The sequence below is a fragment of the Lissotriton helveticus genome, chromosome 7 (assembly GCF_964261635.1).
Source record: "Lissotriton helveticus chromosome 7, aLisHel1.1, whole genome shotgun sequence".
Classification (NCBI taxonomy): domain Eukaryota; kingdom Metazoa; phylum Chordata; class Amphibia; order Caudata; family Salamandridae; genus Lissotriton; species Lissotriton helveticus.
In genome coordinates, this window is record NC_136068.1 from 1,669,457,873 (window position 1) to 1,669,480,295 (window position 22,423).

The 22,423-nt window shown below is 42.4% G+C and overlaps 1 protein-coding gene across 2 annotated transcripts in view; it reads right to left on the minus strand.

Moving 5' to 3' along the window:
- LOC144767607 (putative methyltransferase DDB_G0268948) overlaps window positions 1–22,423 on the minus strand; it is a 652,594-nt gene that overhangs the window by 481,024 nt on the left and 149,147 nt on the right. For both annotated transcript variants that reach the window (XM_078651010.1, XM_078651008.1), the window contains exon 3: window positions 6,563–6,723. In XM_078651010.1, coding sequence (XP_078507136.1) covers window positions 6,563–6,723 — 161 coding nt within the window. The remainder of the gene's footprint in view (window positions 1–6,562; window positions 6,724–22,423) is intronic.

Here is a 22,423-nt window from a genome sequence, read left to right on the forward strand (position 1 = left end):
ACATGCGGGGAGATGCTCATCGGACCTCTCTGTCTAGCCTGCTATGTTCAGGAGCCGCCCTCAAGCACCCTGGATGAAATTCGGGGATGGTCGGCTTGAGGACCGAGGGGAGTGCAAGGGTTGACTAACCGGGTCCGCCAGATAGCCCTGCTCGGGGCTAGAGGCAATCACATCGCGTGGTGTCCGCCATTTCCTTTGCTGTCCGGGGCTGCTGGCTCATTATCGGAAGCTGTGTACCTTGTTCGTCGTGGTGAACAGCTTATCAGGTGAGGAGAGGTTCCAATAAGTCCTTCAAAGTTGTGTCGTAGTAGCCTTGTGTTGTGGAATCCCGGTGGTGCGCCGCTGGGGCAGTTTAAGCAGGGATGTCTACCAAAAGGTAATCCCTAAACTAGGAGATCCTGTTCGGAGGCTCCTACTCGGCGGCCATGCCAATAATTCCTTCTTCAAGCCATTTCTTTAGTTCCTCTTCCATTGAATCTCTCAAAGCTAAAGGAACATTGCGTACTTTGCAAGTTACGGGAGTGGAGCCAGGCCTCAAGATAATCTTGTGAGTGTAATCAGAGAGGCAGCCTAAGCGTTCACTAAAGACATCCTTAAATTCGGAATGTAAATTGTCTACTTGGACAATTTTGGTAGATTCGTGGTTATGAACAGAAGCGTGTGATAATGTAGGAACTTCTTTTGAAGAGTTAAAGTGATCTTCTCTTAACACAATGCAAGGATTACAACCAGGGACCAACATAACACCAAGGTCAGCTTGGTGAATCCAAGTAACTATACTATCGCCCTTGGAAGATATATATATCTTCCCAGCTGTAAATCTTTTTTTGATTTCAATATCACCTCTGAAGTAACCAAACAACGTAATAGGCTGTCCACCGTAAGCAAGTGGCCTAATGTCTGGTTTGAAGACTTTTACTTTCCCCAAAAGAAAGGTATCTGTAACAAAGTGACACTGCCTGTACAGGACATTGTTTCCCCTTCAACTCCCCTCTTCTACCCTTCACAGAATCGCGAAGTCACAGACAGCGCACCAGAGACCGAAGAGAGACACTGGCCCTTTAACGAAGAGGAGTGGGCGGCGTCGTACGCCGACGCCGAGACGTCTTATACGGAGGAACGCCAACACCAGGTGTGCTTGTTCACCCGGAGAGGAGAAGACGTGTCGAGCGAAACCGGAGAAGAGCGGAGGACTGCGAAGCGGGATCCAGAGACAGACTCCGAGCCTGAGGAGTCTAGAAGCAAGAGACCAGACGAGAAGCCAGGAGGCCAACGGTCCCACGATTTGCCCTGCCACACACCCAGGGGAGGTGTGTGGCTATCCCAGGTACGCAATACTATCCTGAACTGGGTGGGACGTAAGAACGAGTCGAGTAGTTCACCGTGACCCGGGACTTTGATATGGTGTACCTTTTCCCCTGAGCACTTCCTTGCACCGCTTGTAGTACGCTGTTGAGAAGATTACACTGGTTAATGTGTCTTCACTCCCTTTCCCCTACACTTGTATATATGTAAAGCACCCCACTGACGGAAGTCTGTTTCTGTCTCTTTAAATCGAGAGCCAAGACGGATCCCGACGTTAAAACCCGGAGAAGCCCGGAGGCGTTTCGTCGACTGGACCCGTCCGAAAGACATCACAGGAGACCCAGTAGAAGCAGGTCGCCACGACGAAATACACCCTCAAGAAAGAAGTGTACTGACCATTTGCTCAAGTTAATAAAACCCGTTAAAACTAAGACCCGCCTTTTGCCAATTCATCTTGACACCGTCACAGTATCATTTAAAGATTTAGGGATTAAGGTGATTTTTGCTCCAGAGTCGAATAGCATATCAACTGGTCTACCATTTATCAAGACACAATTGACTGGACTCAAAGACTTGACTTGAGAAGATTTGACTTGAGAAAATTCTGTCTGAATTTGTCCGCAATGTAGATCATCAGAACTGGAATCAGAATCGTTCTGTATCCATACTTCCTTAACACGTGGGAGGGAGGTCCAGTCTTCAAGGCGGTTGAGGCCTTTAAGACTGGAAGACTGGACCTCCATATTGTAATCTCTGTTATATGTCATTATGTTAATGAAAACCGTTTTTAGAAAGTCAGCTGCTGCCCTTAGTGCATGCTGCACTATTAGCCTCACACAATCACAATGATCTTTTCACCACTCCAAAATGGCAGCCTCACTGCTGCACATTCTCCACCAGATACCAAGTCACAGTAAGTCCCTCGTCGGTTTCCACAGACCATGAGGCTTGAATAACCTGTTCTTCTGGCTGACCGGAAGATCAATCCCATCGGACTGCCGCATTCGCCATAGCGCTCCGGCCACCACAAGTAAGTGACTCTCGCCCTTCGGTAATTAAGCAAGGAGCAATCTGATACACTGCATCGCAGGTATCTAACTCTCCTACCCCGCTCCGTTTTTTAGATTGAGCCATCACGCTCCGTTCCTGGCAACTCCACACAATCCTGATGGAAGCCCTGGACTTGATGTGAAAGGTAAATATGCCCCACCCCCTCACTCCGGCACTCCGCCTAAGACAGACGACCGGAATCACTAACCCCACGGCTTTTTCTTTCCTCAGAAAGCACATCTATCCGTGTTTACTCATCAGTATTCCTGAACCTACGAGGAAACCAACAGGTAGGTTACTCGGTTCTTTCTCCTGCCACCGCCCGCGATTGTTGTCACATCCAGAGACCTAGTCACATTATTTCTTCACGTCATTCACGACCCAGCCATGCAATCGCCTTAGATACTCGGCTAGACTTATTTCCTTTCGATCACAAAAACGACCGCTTAGCCAGAAAGCGATCAAATTATTTCTACCTCACATCCCATTGATCTCAATAGAGACCTTGAACCCATGTTTTTATCACTATCCCCTTCACCCGCTCCGTCCAACCAACCGCATGCCTGAACACCTCCTAGGTCACCTCTTCACTCGCCGCAATTCTCAAGTCACTCGTTCTTTAAAAACTGTCTCCAACATGCCTAAACTTATACATATTTCCTGTTTTTCCTTCCCCCTTGCCTCCCATTTCCTTTATGTAAAGTAATGCGATAATAGGCATTGTGTTAATAACTGTTGTACAAAACAATAATGTTGATAATTCTAGTCCTGATGATGATGTCACAAATGTAAAAAGGAATCGAAACGTCGTCGACTAAAAAACCCCATATGCAATATGATAATGCTACATTATTTGATGCAATGGTATGGTTATGTTTAAGAGACTGAGTCTGTAGCCCTGACCACAAGTATACAGACAGACTTTCGCTTTGCCGTTTTGGCCATTTCTTTGTTGTTTTGTCTTGAATGTTGTGGGTCACGGCTGTGCCCACTTGTTATCTTTTTTGGTTCTTAAAAATTCACTTTGTCAACCAGAACATTTAAAATAAATTTCTTGTCCGGCTGGACAAAAGACATACTACTTATCAGGTGTATGATTATTGTTTTTTGTATATTATCTTGTCTACATGTAGGGACCACTGTTTTTTGTAAATTGATACTGCCCAAGGTCCCTATGGCATACCTTTCGGGTTCCCTTGTCTTTGTGAAAACAGTGTTTTAGACTGTAAGCGCAATGTGATTCACTCGTTTAATTTGCTTGCTTTGTTTGCCTTGGACAGTCCAGCGTAAACAGAAGAGTCACTGGGTTACCAGGCAACAGGCTGTAAAGTAGCGAGCGGCAACACGGAAGAGATTACTAGGAGTCAGCATAGTCAAAGTAATGCTTCCGCATAAGGAGATTGCTAAGCAGCGATGAAGAAAAAGTCACTCCTACGTAGTCCTGCCACTCGCAGAAATCTTCGGTGCAGTGTCTCGCACCGAATCCTTTGTTTAGGCTCACGCTAAATCTTTGCCACACAGCCTTGCGTTGAATGCTTCGTCGCTCTGTCTCGCGCCCTAGCTCACACTCAGACTAACGCTCAGGCTCAAGCAAGTGAGACAAATTTATAGAAAATGTTTGACTGAGCACAGGGCAATCCTGAATAGAGCGTAGCGCTGTACAGTACCTTAGTCGTGACAGATGAAGTTTCATGCCTGAGATTTTGAAATCCTCACGAAACTGCTTCTGAGCTGCTCAAGTGTTAGGACAACATCACCTGGGTAGAAAGTCCGTTCCAAGATCTTTGCCAGTAAAATTAAGTACTGGTTCACATAATATGGCCAAATTAAGTTTATTTAATAAATTAATAAGACAGGTAAAAGATAACGTCCTACCCACTACGAGCAGGTAACAGCAACTGACTCATTCAAGAATTCAGAACCTTCAGAGCTGAATGACACGTAGGTCATTCTGACATACTCTGAAGATTCTCATAAGATCATTACACTGCCCCCACACAAAACCAGAGGAAACACTTAGAGGACGGGTTAATGGACACATGGAGGTAGCCATTGAAAAGATCTAAGGAAGCCACTATGCCCCTCTGAACCAGTAAAGTAAGAATCTCCTGCAAAGAGAGTATCTTAAATTTAACATGAAGGATAAATGAATTCACCCTCTTTAAATCCACCATTGGACGGAAGTCCCTAGAAACCTTCCTCACCAGAAAAAGGATGGATTAGACCCCAAGATCCATTTGACAGGCCAGAACATGATGAATAACCCCTTTCCTGAGAAGATCCAGAATGCCTGCTAAATGTGCCTCCCTCCTTGGTGGTGCTGAAACTAAGGGAATAAGAACGAAAGAGGCTGGAGGAGGGGAGTCGAAGACAATCCAGTAACCCTGTTGGAGAATTCGCAGAGTCCACTGGTCCGATACCGATTCCTCCCAAGTCTTTACGAAAATCAACAATTGACGCCCCGGAGGAGCTTTAACCGCAGGATCCCAGGGATAGTCAGGACTTGGATGAAGGAGTGACACCACCATCAGACTGTTGAGACCGGGATGTGTGGGAGAACGGTGTGCCCCAGCTGTAACCCCACCCTCAAAAGGACAAGCCCCCCCCCCCAGGAGAAGCAGATGGACCAAATGCCCCGCTAGAAAGACAGACGGGCACCCTCAACCTTAGCACTGGTGAAAGGCTCCATGCGCTGTGTTTTAGGGAAGAAAGGCCATCACACTCCTTAAAAGCAGGTGCCACAGCAGCCTGATTTGTGGGTTGAATGGCCTGGAGTGAAGGGATTTCAGCAGGGTCCTGAGAGCTGGGTCAAGCCTCCACTGGGGGAACCTCACCATGATCCATTGTAGATCTCTCTGATAGCACCCAGGATAGACCCAGTGACCTTGGATCTTCAGCCTGATGCATTCCCAATTGTGCGAGAGAAAAGAACCACAAAGAAAGACAGCCTTTAAGTAGGAGACAACACAAAAAAAACTGTTGTGAAACAAACACGACCGAACGAAGCAGCCAAGCAACCCTATCCCAACTCAGGAAGTTGGATGTGTAAAGCACTGCCCTCAGGAAGGCAGGACAGGCAGGAAGAAGGAGGTTGTAAAAAACCTCAGATCGCCCGACCGCAGCGCTTGCTCAAAGAGATGCTCGGGAGAGCACATCATGATTAGAGAGGCAGAGGGGAAATGAAAATGTAAGCACCGGGCTGTAAGCCACAATGGTGCACCATATGGCCCCAGGAGCAACCCCACAACCTCTAAGAGCTCCGGGACACTGTAAGAGGACGGGCAGAGCCGATCCTGGCAAATGCCAGCCTGCTGTGCAGGGCCACCAAATTTGAGTGATCCTGCTGATTGGAGGCCTCAAAGAGAGAATGAGAAGGGGGGCAAATACAGTGAGCCTGCTACAGCAGGGCCTCCTCCCTGGGCATACAGACCTGCTACTTCATGACCTCCCTCCCACTCACCCGAAAACGTGCTCTGGAGAGTCTTCAGCACTGACAAAAAAAAAAGAACGTGAGGTTTGCTGTCTCTCCCATTGTGCTATGTCAGGAGTGAGGATGGTCGGCCATGTTGTGAAGCAATGGGAGGTATACAATGTAAATTGCTTTGGAGGGTTCTGGTGCGGAGCTGAAGCTCACTTCGTAACTCTAGTAGTGAGTAAAACTTACGAGGAGGTAATATTGTTCACCATGTGATGTCCTCACAGAAAACAGCTGACAAGTCGTCTTACTGTTCCTGAAACCGCTGGCTTTACGGCATAAATAATATGGAATTCCAGCAGGCCAGACCAGAGATCATCAGAGGATAGCCTGAGGAATTAGGACACTTTACAGTGGTGCTCCTAGTTCAGTAGCCTCAAAATTAACCCTTATGTTTCCGTACAGCATGTGTTTTTTTACATCTGAAGGAACCGTCTTAACTTCTGTTAAAAAATGAAGCACAAAAGTTATGAAATGTGATTGACATGCTTTACTCATTTCTGCAAAAAATATTTCATGCAAAATCCAAAATCTGTAAATATTACTTTACTTCAAACAATAAAATGATTTATTTTCAGGCTTTATGCCTTGTGGTTCTTCTTTATAACTGCTTAAAATTATTAGAGCAGGTTTTGCCCCACCGTCAGTTGACAGTGGCTTCATGATTCCTTTTTATGTATCTGTTTCAAGTGTATTGCGATAATGTTTGTTTAACATCTTATCATAATTTACCTGTAGGACACATTGGGGATGCAGGGACAATTTTCTGCTTCTTGGATCTGAGCCTCACTGATGTCAATCCCAACCACCTTCTGGAAATAAGAGGCCAAGACACGAGTGCTCTGTCCAGTTCCGCAGCCAACATCCACTGCCAGCTCATATGGTCTACCCTTCTGAGGAAATAGGGAAAAATGAACTTCATTTTCATAGACAGGTTCTTTCTATTAGAAAATATGCATACTGCAATGTTACTTCATCAAATTTGTTAAAGGGGAACAACACTGCCCCCTGTTTGCATAATCTTTTGAAGCAATATTTTAATGATTTTTACATCCTCGCCCAAAAGAATTGTTCCAAAGTTGATGGTATGACACTGATACTCAGTGCCAACTTGTCTCTCAACATGACATATTAGCATACCACAGACACCTCCGTAATCATATCATTGGCTTTGCAGCCCACCCTGCTGGTAGTCATCTTGTCCAGAGACTCCTCTTGGGGTAGTCAGAGGATCATACTGTTGGCACTGGAAACGATTCATGGAAATGAGGGTGGTGGGAGGGGGAGATGAAGAGGCTTGCCATCATATTTGCTGCTATGTTTATTCTTTAGTGGCTGAACAAAAACAAGCATTGGCAAAGCCAATAGGTCTTGGCAATGCCTCAGCTATTAATTGACCTTCTCAATGTGAATGTCTTTTAGCCATGTTGTCTGGCAGCAGATCTGCTGTTCAGCAAAGCTGAAAGTTACAGAAAGTCCAGAATCACAGGATGTTGACCTGACGCCAAGTCTCTTCACCCCATGGTAAGTTTATTATCCTACCCCTCCTAACACAAAAGAGCACTATGGCCTCGACTGAGCTGGCAGTGTAATAGCACTTCTTGCAGTGACTTTCAGCCATGCTGAGCAGCAGATGTGCTGCTAGACAACATGGTTAAAAGATGTTCCATTGGCAAGACCAATAGCTCGGGCATTGCCGAGATCTATCGGCCTTCCCTATGCTGGTTCTATGATGACGGGGTCCTGCTGAACAAATGTGGAAGTGATAGTGAGTAACAGTTGCGGAGCTTTGAAGTTAAGTGAGGATAAGGAATAATGGCTAGAGCTGCCGATAGGGGAACTGGGAAGTAGGTTCGAATCTTGGTGTCGGCGGAACAATTTGTGATTCTGGGCAAATCACTTACGCTTCCCTTTGCCTACCACACTGTTTGTGTCATTTGGCAATGTAACTGTTAAGAATTGAAAGTGCTCCAATACCATCAGCTGGTGTTAGTATTATGACAAGATGAAGGATGGAACAATCTCTGCAATACCATCCATTTGTGGAAAAAAAGAGAAAAAGCAAGGATGAGGGCAGTAGTGGGGGGACAGGTCAAGTAGGGAATTAGGAGGGGATGAGGAGAAGGGCAAGCAACGATGGAAAAAACTTAATTGAAGCTGGATCAGCAACAAAATGTATATGTCATGGTGTAATGTAACTGGTGATTACATAAATGTATCTAATACCATTGACTTGTTTTGGGCTATGACAAGATAGATGACAGAGCTCGATTCCTATACCATCGTATGATGCAAAAAATTTAATAAAGTATTGTTCATGTTTTAACAATTTTTTTAGGTATTCATGTGTTTATTTGTAGGGCGTGCATTTTAGTGGTACGTGTATATGTGAACAAAAAAGACTTGTTCCCTGCAATAAGGGAGGGTGAAACACAAGAAGAGTGCATGACACCCACATGCCATGACAAATGGCATTAAGGAAAATGAGAGCAATGCTGCATTTTAGCAATGGTAGGAAATGGGAGGTCTGTAAATCCACAGATAGAACACAATACGTCTCTTTGAGGCAGTGCATGCGATGTCCAACCGAGCACTTAAAAGTAACATTTAAAAAATCTAATTACATTGAAGCTCACCAGCAACTGACCTACGAATAACTTGCACTGAAATGATGCACTGCTTATTACCTCACATATTACATTAGTGATGACATCTGGAATCTATGGTGGTGCAAGTTATACTTAGATCAGTTACATACAAACTGGTGAATGGGGGTATTTTTTCCATTTTCCAGGACTGAAAGACCCCTTATAGGCAATTACAACTGCAAAAGTGACCATGTTGTATAACTGTTGACATGTCCTTATCAAAAGAAGTACATAGAAAACACCAGACTGGCAGTACATAAACGTTTTCTCAAGGTTTGAGGGCCAAAGACCTCAGAGACAACACAGACCCTGTCACAAGACACTTTTGAGAGTATCATGAAGGCGATAGCAAATGATTGAACTATAGTGCTATGGATGCTATGTGGGAACATTCAGAGGAGGTACTCATGAAAGAGCCATGACGCGACTAGAAACGTAACATATTCTGGAACAGGATACCAAGGAATACAATCTGTTTTGATAAGGAACTGTACTTACATCTGTGATGAAATCTTAGTGTGATTTATGTTTACACCTCTGCAATGGTTGGGACAAGGTACCATCTGTAAATCCGAGCATTTTTTAAAATGTTTCTTTTTTTCAGATGTTTGACAAAGGAATAAAGGATGAACGGATATACATTTCCATTGTGTTTGGATGATTCAATGAAGATTAACTGAGGAAACATGATTGAAGTTGTATATTATTTGTCCACTGAGGCACTAGTTAGACTGTTTGTCTGTAGAGCAGCCCCTTTAAGCTGTCCGTGAGACCTAAGTAGACACTGCTCTTCAGCGCAGGACTATTAAGTGAGGGTAGCCCCCTTTAAGCTGGCCGTGATGGCCTAAGAAGACACTGCTTTTCAGGGCAGGACTATTAACTGAGGGAATCCCACTTTAAGCTGGCCATGAAGCCCTGGGTAGACCCGGCTCTCCAGGGCAGGACTATTAACTGAGGGCAGCCCCCTATAAGCTCTCTGTGTATGCCCTAAGTAGACACTGCTCTCCAGGGCAGGACTTTTAACTGAGGGCATCCCCCTTTGACCTGGCAGTGAGGCCCCATGAAGACACAGCTCATCAGTGCAGGACTATTAACTGAGGGCAGTCCCCTTTAAGCTGGCAGTGATGCCTTGAGTAGATACTGCTCTTCAGCGCAGGACAATTCACTGAGGCATCCCCCTTTAAGCTGTCCATGATGCCCTAAGCATTAGGGATGGACTACTTGCATTTTGGGTAGGAGTTGAGCAAACAAAATGTTAACAGCACCAGGAACAAAATGGTAGATGATGCTGGCATAACCGTGTAGGACACCTTGTAGACCAATAAGCATATATAAATAAGCATTCTTCTTGCATATTGTTCAATGTTGCAATGTAGTTATCAATAGATATAGACTGGCCTATGGTAGTTCTGAGATATTTTTCAATTTCTTCCCATAAATTCAAAATTTTTAGTTTTTAGACAGTAGCAAACAATATGAGAACGAGTACCTCCTCCTTCCTTAACACAGCAAATACACCTATCGTCAATCTTGGGATATATATTATGCAGAAATGATGGAATCCTATAAATTAACCATTTTGTATAAAATTGCATTCATTTAAAAACAGCACCTCTGATTACTGTAATATTAGGTTTTTTAATTCTGCTCCACATTGCTCTTGGAATCTGTAAACCTTTTTTCCACCATTTATCTCGCATTTTGTCGTAAGTAGCAGCAGATTTATTTTCATTTAAGATTTTCACCCAAGCCCCGACCGACCGCTTATCAGGGGCATATGGAGCTTCGCTTATACCTGAACTTGCTGTTAAAGGTCCAGCATCAATATTTTCCAAAAAGTGTTTTAATTTAATAAATTACCATTTAAGCACGTCCTTTGAGTGGAGAAGCCCTATTTCTATCTGAGGCCACTTTTTCCAGGAATCTGAATTAAGAAAGTCTATCACTTGCTTATACCCATTCTCCTCCCACTTTCTCAATATACCAGTTTGCAACAATTTAACCTCCCCAGTGTAGAGATAAGAGAGACTCATTGAACCATTTCTCCTGGGGATGCAATAAAGTACTAGCAATTGGGATTTTTGTTTGAGAATCCATTGAAGTACTTTGTACCACACTTTCTTAGGGTTCTTAATTATTCTTGTTGGGTCTGTAATTTTATACTCCATTCAAATTTTGTTCATAAAAAAATTCTCCATCTCCGAAGAATCAGACTGGGTATAAAAGCTATGATTGTTGTGTGCAAAGTTTGCATGGTATTATTCTCTTATGTTTGGGAAGGAAAATCCTCCCTTCTCAGTTGTGTAATTTAAAGTGCCTCTTGCTAGTCTTGGAGCCTTATTAGCCCATAGAAAGGATGAAAACAGAACATCTATCTCCTTAAAAAAGACGTTTGTAATGTGTATTGACCTGCTGCAAATAAGAAGTTAAATAGTGATAAGATTGACAATCGTATAAGTGCCACCCAACCTAAAATTGATAATGGGAGTTGATTCCATCATGCTAAAAGTCACTTAACTTTTTGTATCAAGAGAATATAATTCAAATGGAATAGCTCCTCTACTCTTTCCGTCACATATATCCCTAAATATCTCTTCGGGTGGGAATTGTATACTAGCCTGAGGTTTGACAATAGCGTATTGGCGGAGCAATTCTATAACAGAATTTCTGTCTTCCCCTTATTTATTTTATAGCCACCTATTGCCTGGATTTCTGAAAAGATCCCTAGAATCTCCTCCTGAGTATGTTTCATGGAGTTTAAAAAAAGGACGATGTCATCGGCATAGAATTTTATATTAGTCATGTCTTGTAGGGGGAAGGTTTGGCATTTTTTGTCTGATAGATATTGCAAGTGTTCTATGAAAAGGGCCAATAAAATAGGGGATAGGGACAACCTTGCCTGGTACCTCTATTTATTCGGCAGGTGCTCACATTTATTGAGTTGATTAGCTTTCGCGCCTGTGAGCCCCTATATAGACTTTTTAATAATTGTATAAACCCTTCTGGGAAGCCAAACCTTTCAAGGATTAAAAAAAACAGCCCCATGATACCAGATCAAAAGCTTTCTCAGCATCTAAACACCACATCTGAGCATCTCTACTATTCTTATTAAAATAATCCAATGCTTCTATTAAGAATTTCGTGTTGGTAGAAAGCTGTCTCCTAGCCACAAACTATGATCTGCGTTTATACTTGAGCGAGGAAAAAGTCCCCTGGGTGCACTCAAAAATCATTTCAATGATTTTTCCAACAGCTGGTGTTTATAATTTCATTAGTAGGTTTATTTGCATGTTTTCAATTCCCTTTTTCATAACACATACTTATATTCTTCAATTCTCTCAATCATCTGCCCAATGCATTTCGGGCAGCGCCCTTCATCAGGGGGTTATTTCTGTAATGGCTAAACACACAGCATTTAAAAGGTTTCTGTTTTCTTTACAACATTCATAGAATCATGATTCTTAGATACACAGGTACCTTATATCCCCATAATTAAAAAGTGTATTAGGTGCACAAAATTGTGGTTCAATAAAGTTTTATCAAAATAAGATCGAGATTGTGAAGGTGCTGCCATTACACGAGTTTGGAAAACGTGAATAACTGGTATTAATCAAACGCCTGTGGTCTGAAAACCAGTGAAATCTGAAAATACGCGCTGATAACGGAAAAGTGCCTGTTCTCATGTTTCAAAACTAATGGAAACCCGTAGCATGTAGTAAGTGAGAAAGTAAAACACCCGGTTATCAAAAACATAATTACCGAATTTATAGCTTGAGTCAAATACCACCGTTATATACCGTACATGAGATACAAAACAATGGTATAAATAAACCATGGATTTAAATGGTTAAGCCAACTCATGTATTTGTTGATACATGGCCCGTAGAGTCTCATTTAAAAAACGAGCGTGGAGTGAACTGTCAATAAAAAAAGAATGTAAATGCCCGTTCTGGTGACTAGCACAGTGTAAGTTTTCCGAAGCTTCTAATATTACTTGAGCGCTTACCCTGTTGTTCCCGCGCTAAAACCTCTCAGTGCTTTTATTACAATGTTCATTATATCGGAACCCAACGCCACCTTCTACTTCCGCGTTTCCGCAAGTTTATCTCACGTGATCAAACAGACATAGACGATAGACTATGGACTTTGACGTGATTACAGTTCGGAAAACAGATTCCCGATCTAAAATGCCCAAAATGGGCGGTGGAGATTGACAAAGTAATGTGATATTATGCAAATTAAAATCAAACGTATAACAGTAAAAAACGGAAATGAAAGGTAAAGAAAATATGAATATAATGAGGTGAAGAAATGAAAGAGAATAGTATCATGATTCTCTTTCGACACGATTTATCATGCGAGGTATGCCAACAGCATTATACATGAAGGAAAAATGCATATATACATTTATAGGTATTCATGAACAAAAAGATAAACATCATGCTTATACAATAAGCTAGACTGGTTATTATCAGTTTCATGAAAAGCTCAAAAATTGAGATATATAAATCCTATATCCTAAAGGAAACAGTTCAAATCAAAACGTTAATTGAGTAGTCTTCGATAAACCGTGTTTAGAAAAGGAATCCAATGTACCTCTCTTCATAGGAGATATTGCGTGTTATCCCTTCCGGGAAGGACTTTAGTTTGTTCCAGAACTAAAAAACGTAATTGACTTGGATTATGATTATGTGAGTTAAAATGTACAGCTAAAGGTGATTTCGAATTCTTAGTGTGGATGTTGCTTTTCTGTTTTGTTAGACGTGTCTTTATCTTTCATTCCATTTTTCCCACATAAGCACAGGCACTTTTTCATATAAATAAGATTGTTACTGTCACAGGTAGCTGTGACCCTCAACTTTATAGGAGTTCCTTTATGAGGGTGTGGAAATTGATTTCCCTTGATTATAGCGGTACAGTTGCCACAAACCCAAATTGATTTACATGGATAAGTGGACCCAGAATTCTATTGAACCTGTTTGTAAGAAGCTTTGTGAAGATCTTGTAGTCAACATTAAGAACACTTATAGGTCTGTAGGAGTTAAGATTTTCCCTGTTTTTATCTTTCTTCAGAACGTGGACTACCACTGCTGTATGAAAAGAGACGGGGGTTCCCCTCCTTTAAGTAGGTGGCTAGACAATTTTAAGATTGGTATGTTAAGGATTGGGGGGAACATTTTATATAATTCTGCTGGTAATCCGTCCTCTCCGGTCGCTTTACAATTTGTCATTGAACCAATCACTAATTCAAGTTCTTCAGTGCTGAGTTCATCAAGTATTGTTTCTCTAATCTCATTATTTAGAGACGGGATTGGTAGACTGTGAAGAAAGCCTACAATGTAGTCCGGAGGCATTTGTAGGTCTGTCTGATAAATTTCCCTATAGTGCCTCAAAAAAAGCATCTCTGATATCCTCAGGCCTAATTAGTTGTCTTTTAGATTCCTCATCCCGAATGCTTTGAATTCTGTTTTGGACCTGCTTCTCTTTTCCCTGCCATGCCAGTAGTTTCCCTGTGTATTTTCTCTCTTCGTGCGTCTTTTGGAGATAGGTCATATTTACTGCATCCCCTAATTGATAGTAATTCTCCTGCATTTGCAATTTCACTTGTAGCTACTCTTGTTTTGTCTTAATGTGCTCTATCTTTGCCTCCGGTAACCTTGCGTCAATCTTTGGGGCCCGATGTAGGTAAAATAGATTTACCGATTTTTAATTACCGAATCATACGATTCGGTAATTAAAAATCGGTAAATCTAAGGGGTTGAGATGTAGGAACATCCAGATGTTCCTGCTACCGAATCGGTAAAAATCTGTATTTACCGATTCGGTAAATACCGACCGGTAATGGCCCATTCATTCCTATGGGCTTTGAAGCACCCCCAAAAAAGATTCGGGGGCCATGTGGCAGGCATACCTGCCCTAAGGCCAGGTCTGCCTGTCATATGGCACAGGTGTGCATGCACACATGTGCATGCACACCTGAATCGGTATTTTACCATCAAATATATTTGATGATAAAATACAGAATCGGTAAGGGTTGTGGGACTCAGAAGAGTCCCACCTACTTATCAAAAATACCGAATAGGTATAAATACCGATTCGGTATTTTACAGATTCGGTAAATTTACCGATCGGTAAATTTACCGAATCTGTAAAATTCTGGGCCCTACATACCAAATCTGATTTTCCGGTCGGTAACGGCCGAAAATACCGATTTTCGGCCGTTACCGACCGACCTACATCTGGCCCTTAGTCTTTTTTCATTTTTAGCCCTTTGTTGTGGGATTTCTTTTGACGTAATTATCCCTTGTAGTGTAGCCATAAATGCAGCCCCCATACTATATTTATTGGAGCAGAGTCTGTGCTGTTGAATAATAAAGCACTAAACTCATTGGCTATATCTGTGCACCAGCTTTTAGTTTCCAGATTACATTTATTAATACCACCTCTTGGGTGTTTTTTCCCTCGGTCCTGCTCCAGCTATTTCCATTTTAATTAATGCATGGTCTGAGAAAGCGTTCGGTATGTGATCGTACATATTAATGATGAGGCCATGCAGGGGCAGGAAAAAGTCTATCCTGGAAGCTGTATCATACTTTGCCAAGAAGCATGTGATGTCCTGTTTTCCTGGGTTTTGAAGGTGCCATGTTTAAGTACTTTTTACAGTTAGCCAGGGAAAAAAGCCAACTGGCGCTTGTTTTGTCTTTGAGTCTTCTTAGTAGAGTAAACTGAGGGATCCTGGAGAAAATTAAATTCACCCCTCCAATATAATAGGGACAGGAATAAAGGATAGAGCCTGTTTGAGCTGAAGCAGGGGTAGAGGGTTATCAAGAACTGGTGTGTAGATTGTAGCCAAAGTGAGATTTGACTGATTTAGTTTTCTATGTATGAGAGGCCATCTGACCCTGGGTCCGCCTGCGCATTTTTTACTTGGAATTGTACGTGTTTACCTACATATATTTCCACCCCTCTTCTGTGCGCACCCTGTGCTGGCTGAACAATGAAAGCCACCCCATTTCTGGAAAATGTTGCTCGTATCAGAGGTGCTCCGGAAATGGGTTTCCGCTCCTCCCACCTCAATTTTCTTACGTTACCCACCTTCAAACGCAAAATACATGGTGGTCTCAGATTTTCCTTCCTAGCCCCCCGTTTTTGGAACTCCCTCCTGACTGAACTGAGATCTGTAACCTGTTACACCCAATTCAGAACACTTCTCAAAACCCTTCTGTTCTCACAAGCTCACAAATAAACCTCCTGCTATCCTTCTGCTGCCGTCCTCCCGCTCTTAGCACCATGAAACCGCTTGGTGTAAGCGCACTATACAAATATTTTAACATAACATAATATTGTAGCAGAATAGCAACAGCAACAGGATTATGACTTCTGAGCCAGCTTTCAAATGCCTTGGCTTTGCGCTTGTTGTTCAGGCCATTAACATTAAAAAAAGAACCATGAAGTATTTCTTACTTAATATTGAACTTTCAAAGGTGACTGGTGGCATTGTAAACCGATTCTGTAGATGCAACCCACAATCCTGCGCCTCTCATGATCCTATTGCTCACATTGTGAGTGGCCACAGTATTCTAAGGTGTGTATATTACGTCTGCAGAAAACAGAAGTCTAAAGTGCAAAAATAGCATATGGATAACATTTACAGTACCTAAAATATATAAAGAGACTAGTGTTAGCGTAATATATAGCTAACGAACAAATCTCTGTAAAATACAATGAAAGCATAGCTTAGCTTGTGAAGTACAAAAAGCATAGGATTGAATTTCATAGCAGCAAGGGAACAAAAGTGCTTACAAGATATATACAGTACTTATGATATCTAAAGTGGCTAGTGCTAACATGTCAAACCTGCATCAAGACTATATAAAGTGCCCTGTCCTGTATCAAAAAACATCAAATTTGGATCCATAAAGAACAAAAACCTTATGTGTGTATATAGTGTACAAATTGCATAAACAGTACACAGAATTTGTAAAATATATAAATATATAAAGTGACTGTAGCTAGCGTAGATCGAGGCCGCAGGCATAGGCCATAAATACATTATACCAACTCTTTTAAGGCAACTAATATTCAGGTCTCCGTAAGGTGTGCTACGTACATAGACTGACTTACACTGCAAGGGAAGGATCTGATTAAACTTCATAGCAGCTGGAAACTAAAGTGCATACAACTTTTTTTACAGTACCTGTGATATCTAAAGTGGCTGATACTATCATGGGACAAGACTATAAACACAGACCAAAAACATATTACCCCCCTAGTACGTTTAGCAGATTCAGTGTTCAGATATAGTTTTCTAAAGTGCAGTCAAATTTTCAAAAAGTGACATAAGTAACATAGGTCTCCTTATTAGCTTAGTCATTATTAAAATTATCGTTTTTAAAATTGCGCCTATGCTCCCTGTAGTATTTCAACTCATCAACAAGTTTTTTTCATCACTCATGGAAGAACTCTCTTTTTTGTAATTGCTTCTTGCCTTCCACCTCCTTCCCAACCCCCCCCACTCGAAGGACGGAATTACCCACTATTCTCTCCTTCCACCCCTCTTTGTTGGATGCCATTTTGTTGCATCCCTGTGCACCCTTTGAATCACCCCCGTCCACCCTTAAACAAACAGAATGCTGAGCTAATGAGCTGCTTGCCTGCCACCTTCCCAACCATCTATATGGCCTGAAACAGTCCTTACTCCTGGTCAGCTGACAGCTCTGCAAGGAGTAATTGAGCATTGTGGGTATCTGAAAATATATACAATTTCCCTTTAGCCAGTACTTTAAGCTTCAATTACTGGAAATTTGCCGCTTGGGCTCCCCTCCCTTTGAATGTGTCAATCATCTTGACGAAGTCTTTACGTCTGCGTGCTGAAGCCTCGGACATGTCTAAGACAATTCTGAACTGCTGAATCTCTGTGCTTTAGAAAGATCGTTTTGCTATAGCGATGCTTAATATTTTTTTCCTTCATTTCTGCAGTTCAAAAAGTTGAATAGTATTGTACGCGGAAATCAGGCATTAAGTTGCTTTTGTTCTGGGATCCTATTGTCCCTAATTATGTAAGGTCTGCTTGTAGATCTGGCATTACTTTACTTAGTAGTGACCTGGCCCACTCAACCACTTCCGTACTTTTAGAGCCTTCCAGGATTCTGACTAGGCGGAGGTTTGAACATCTGTTGTATTTTTCTAAGTCCTGGAGTTTTTGCTCCATCTGCTTTTTACTTCTACTCAGAGCTTGCATGTCTTGGTGCATTGCCGAGAGTTTGTCCTCTAGATCTGAGATGCAGGTTTCAGCCTATTCTAGTCTCTTGGGCGATTGGACATGTTCTCTTCCGGTTTAGCCAGTCTTTCATGGACCTGAGCAATCTCCAATGCCTGAGATACTTTGAAATCCCTAATCTCGATAAGTATAGTGAATAGCATTTTTTGAATTGATGCTTCTTCACTCATTCCACTTCCTGAGGTCTCTGGCTCTGAGTCTACCGGGCTTTCAGTGTTTACTTGACTTCCGCTCACTGTGACCTGTGAGAGATTCTCTACTCCCTGAGCGCTTTGGGGTGAGGAGCAGCTATGTAAACATTTTTCAAGGGATTTATCACATCTTGTATTTGTAATTGTACCAATCCAGTTTCATCCTCAGTTGGCTTGTACAAGATCTTTAGTTTTGATTGCAATCTGGTGTTTTAGGAGCTTATGAAAGAGATATTGCCTGGGGCTAAGCAAAACTTCATAATTTGTGCTCTGTCTCTCCCCATCTGTGTTTTGGTCTATGCCGCTTTGCATCACCTGTAGCAGGGATTCTGCTCCTACACAGAACTATGCATAGAGACTTAGAACCTCAGTGAATTAGGGTGTGCCAAAACTCACCTTAGTATCCAAAATCCCCTACCAGACTAGCAGTGTCTCATTGGTTCTTACAGACCCCCAATGTTCAGACAACCCAGAACATGGACTTAGAACACCTCAGGTAATGTGGAACACATGAACACTCTTTCGTTATACTAACATATCAGTCCAGAACTAGGAGTAAATGATGACATGTGCAAGTTTGAAATATTTATTTCTAATGCAGTGTTCTCAAGCGCAGTATCTTAGCTAATACAAGCAAACATATTATAAGGAACAAGGTTAGCAGCATAGTTACTATTTCATAAAATACAAAGGGAGAAAGCATGTTAAAATAGTAAAGGAAAAAGGTCTAAATAGAACATCAGTTTACCCTCCCTTGCTACTATATTATATTATATCTACAAAAGATCTCTTTGGGTTTAGAAGAGCGGGCCCATACCTTTGGTTTCAGCAGAAATGGATCAAATCATCTCCTGCACCAACTCTCTGCATGCGAATATTCATCAAGTGTGTTATTCATGCTCTGTGCAGTGCATTATTAATCGCGCCTAAAACCCAAAGTTGGCCGCAGCTGTATATGTATTATGTCTAGACTGTGCGCTGATCAAACCGAACAACAAGCACTGTGTTGAAATAACCTTGAAGGCCTCAGCACTCACTGTACAGACATAGCTTACCAAGCAAGGCTGATATTATAAGCAAATATCCTTGTGTGAAGCAAAATATTCTACTAGGCGAAAAGCTTTAATAACAAAATGTGCCGTGTGCGGAGGCTGCAGAAAAGGAAAATGGCGTTTAAACTTCTAATAAGCTCATGCTAACATAACACAGTGCAAAGGCAAAACCAAACCACATGACACACCATTCGTACATCTGGTGGATGACTATATGCACCCGTCTCCATTTCCAGATCCGATGAATACTCATCCTCATGTGTTGGGTCAATGAGTTCCTTCTGCTCAGATTGTTTTTCCTTCTAGGCCAGTGCCTTAGCCTTCAGCTCCATTCTCTGTTGCACATTTCTGTCCTCTTCGTACCCCTCTTGGAGCTGGAGAGGATGTAGTTGACTAGCCTGATATTTCTGTTTTTTTTTACCTGCTTTGGATTGTTTTGTGGGCTTTTTCTGATTCTTATAAGAGGGGAAGAACATGATGCAACAGCAGGCCATTAGCCAAATGTGATGGATCTGTGGGCGTGCACCAGTACAAACGAGTTATAAAAGACCAGGCAGATATGCAGGGCTTAAGAGCCACCTCAAGAATAGTTCCGCTCTCACATCCAATTGCTGCTTTCTCCAGCTTATATTATACTTATGTTTTGCTGTGGGCCGATAGAAGAAGGAGAAGGAGTAGTAAGGAATACTGAGAAGTAGTGCAGTAATACCTGGAGTGTAGTCTACTGGCTTTTGCCTAGAAAATGCACCAGTAGTTACTCTTTTTCTTTTTTTTGTAAAGAGGCTGGCGGTTTAAGGTGTCGTATGACTAACTTCTAGTCTGATCCCAACACTTGTAGCACTTAATGCAAATTACTCACATGTATCTCAGTTTTTGCAAATTTAAATCTATCAAAGCATCTCTTGGCTTACTTGTACCAGGTCTTCTGCCCTCAGAACATCTCGCCTGCAGCTTTCTGGCGCGTAGCTTCTTATGGAGAGAGACAGGGCCAAAAAGCCCACTCACATAGACGTAGGAGTAAGCATAAAGCAGTCTTAGAAGGGCCACTGCCTTGCTGCTATCTCCGATATCGCCCTTGTCCTTGCCTTGTTCTGGATCTGGAGCCATCAGCTGCCCTCATTTAGTGGTGTTAACAAAACTTTTTCAGCTGACTCATTGCGCTCATGCAGGGAAGGAGTTGTGCAATGCGCTTTCAGTCAGGAGGAATCGGTGGGAGCCGTAGCCATCAGCCATCCTTATTATTGGCATACAGCAATACTTCAGGAGCTTTCAGAAGCCTTTTCTCCAGCCGGCGCGATGTGGGGGCAGGAGCCGTCAGTCATCCGCTTTCGGAGCTCAATGTTAGGGAAGCCGGAAATGTGAAGTGGGTGGAACATAGGGGGAGCCTACGGACACTAGAGGCTACGTGTGTGGGCCATGCCTGCCATCATCTCAGCCCATCCTGGAAGGAGTCTGCCAATCTAGCTATTGATGAGGATTTAGCTATAGGAACTGTGTATGTGGTGAAGGATGGTGCACATTTGTTGGTCTGGAATGAGCAAGGTGAGCTTGGTATCATCTTGGATCCTAACAATCCTGACATGGTTGTTTCCAGATGGGCAGTAGATCAATTGTATTGCATATCTTCACCTACTTCACACAGTGATAGTGTATTTGCCCATGTAACAAGTAATGAATGGATCCAGAGCTATTCTGAACTGTTCAATGGAGATCTTGGCAAATTAAATGGATTTCAACATCGCATTGTGCTCGAAGATGGAGCTAAAGCTGTGGCATACAGGGTGTGTGAGGTACCTTTAGGTCTGCGAAAAGAACTTAAGTAAAAGTTGGAATGAATGTGTGCCATGGGTGTGATTGAACCCATTGTGGGTTCTGAATGGTTGGCCCCATTGTTTTGGCACCCAAGGCCTACAAGTCTCTGAGGATGTGTGTAGACTTGAGGGATCTCAGCTCCAACATCTGGGTTGACCAACTCTTACCGAACATCAATGAGATGTTGGCGACTTTAGAAGGTAGCAAGTTTTTCACTTCCCTGGACATTTCCTCTGCCTACCATCAGATCGAATTTAGTAAAGATTCAAGGCACCTCAAGTCATTTATTACACCTGAGTGGACCTAGCGCTACAAACAAATGCCATTTGGTCTGGCATCAGCTTCAGCAGTATTCCAGTGACTAATGAGCAATTTAGTCAAGGACACTGTGGGGGTCCAAGATGACATTCTGGTTTGCGGAAAGACGAATTTGGAATATGACGACAGGGTCAAGCAGGTGTTAAATAATATCATAAAGACTAGTGGTTTGACTTTGAGATGGGGTAAATACAGGTTTCTTCAGGAGGGCATGGATTACCTTGGTCACCATATCTTGGACAAGGGGTTTGCATCCATATTGAAAAGTTTAGAGGGTATCCAAAACGCACCCACACCTGTGAACAAAGACCAGCTCAGCTCTTTTCTGGGGTTAGTAGAATACCACACCAAGTTTGTGAGCAATTTTCAAGCAAAACGTTGTGTATGCAAAATCTTTTGAAAAAGAATGTCAAGTATGGGTGGGATGATGATTGTAGCAACAATTTTGAATTGCTAAAACAATACATTGTTAAAGCTTGCCCCCTCAACCTATTTAACATCAATGTCTGGTGCATGATATCCCCGGATGCAAGCAATGTAGTTTACGGTGCTGTTCTTATGCAGAAAAGAGGTAACGTCATGAGGAAACTATTGATTTTGCTTCTAGAACATTAAAGGGGGCAGCAAGCACTTATTACACTATCGAGAAGGAGGCTCTAGAGTTGTGGTAGCGTGTCCAGTATTTCAAGAATTTCTTGTGGGGGAATGAATCCATTCTGAGAACTGCTTATAAACCCTTAATTGATCTTTTCACTACAGGAGGTGGTGAAAAGGCTACTCCACAAATTGCAAAATGGTAGTACAGACTGCAAGAATTCCATTATCGCCTAGAATATGTGGGTGGCATGTTTGAAAAATCATTTAGCGAACTGTTTGTCCAGGTTACCCCTAACAGGAAGTGAGTGTATGGGGGTGTCTGATGATCTAGAAATGTTTTGTGCAGTGAGTTCTGTGGGGGATACCGTGAAAGGTGCACTTTCAGAGCAAAAATGGTTGCAATCTATGTCGAATGATAATGAGCTCAAAACGGTAGCTGATTTTTTTAACTGGAGGGTGGCCAAACATAAAGAACTTATCTTCTGAGTTGATTCCATACAAGAGAGTCGGGGGAGCTGTCTATGGTTGGTGAAGTTCTAACGAGAGGTGGGTTGTTAATGGTTCCAGTGAGCATGCAGAAAAAGATCTTGGATTTATCTCATGAGGATCTCCTGGAAATCCAAGCCATGAAACGCAGGGTCAGGGTGAATTTTCTATGGCTGGGGTTGGATATGGCTGTTGAACACAATGCTTTG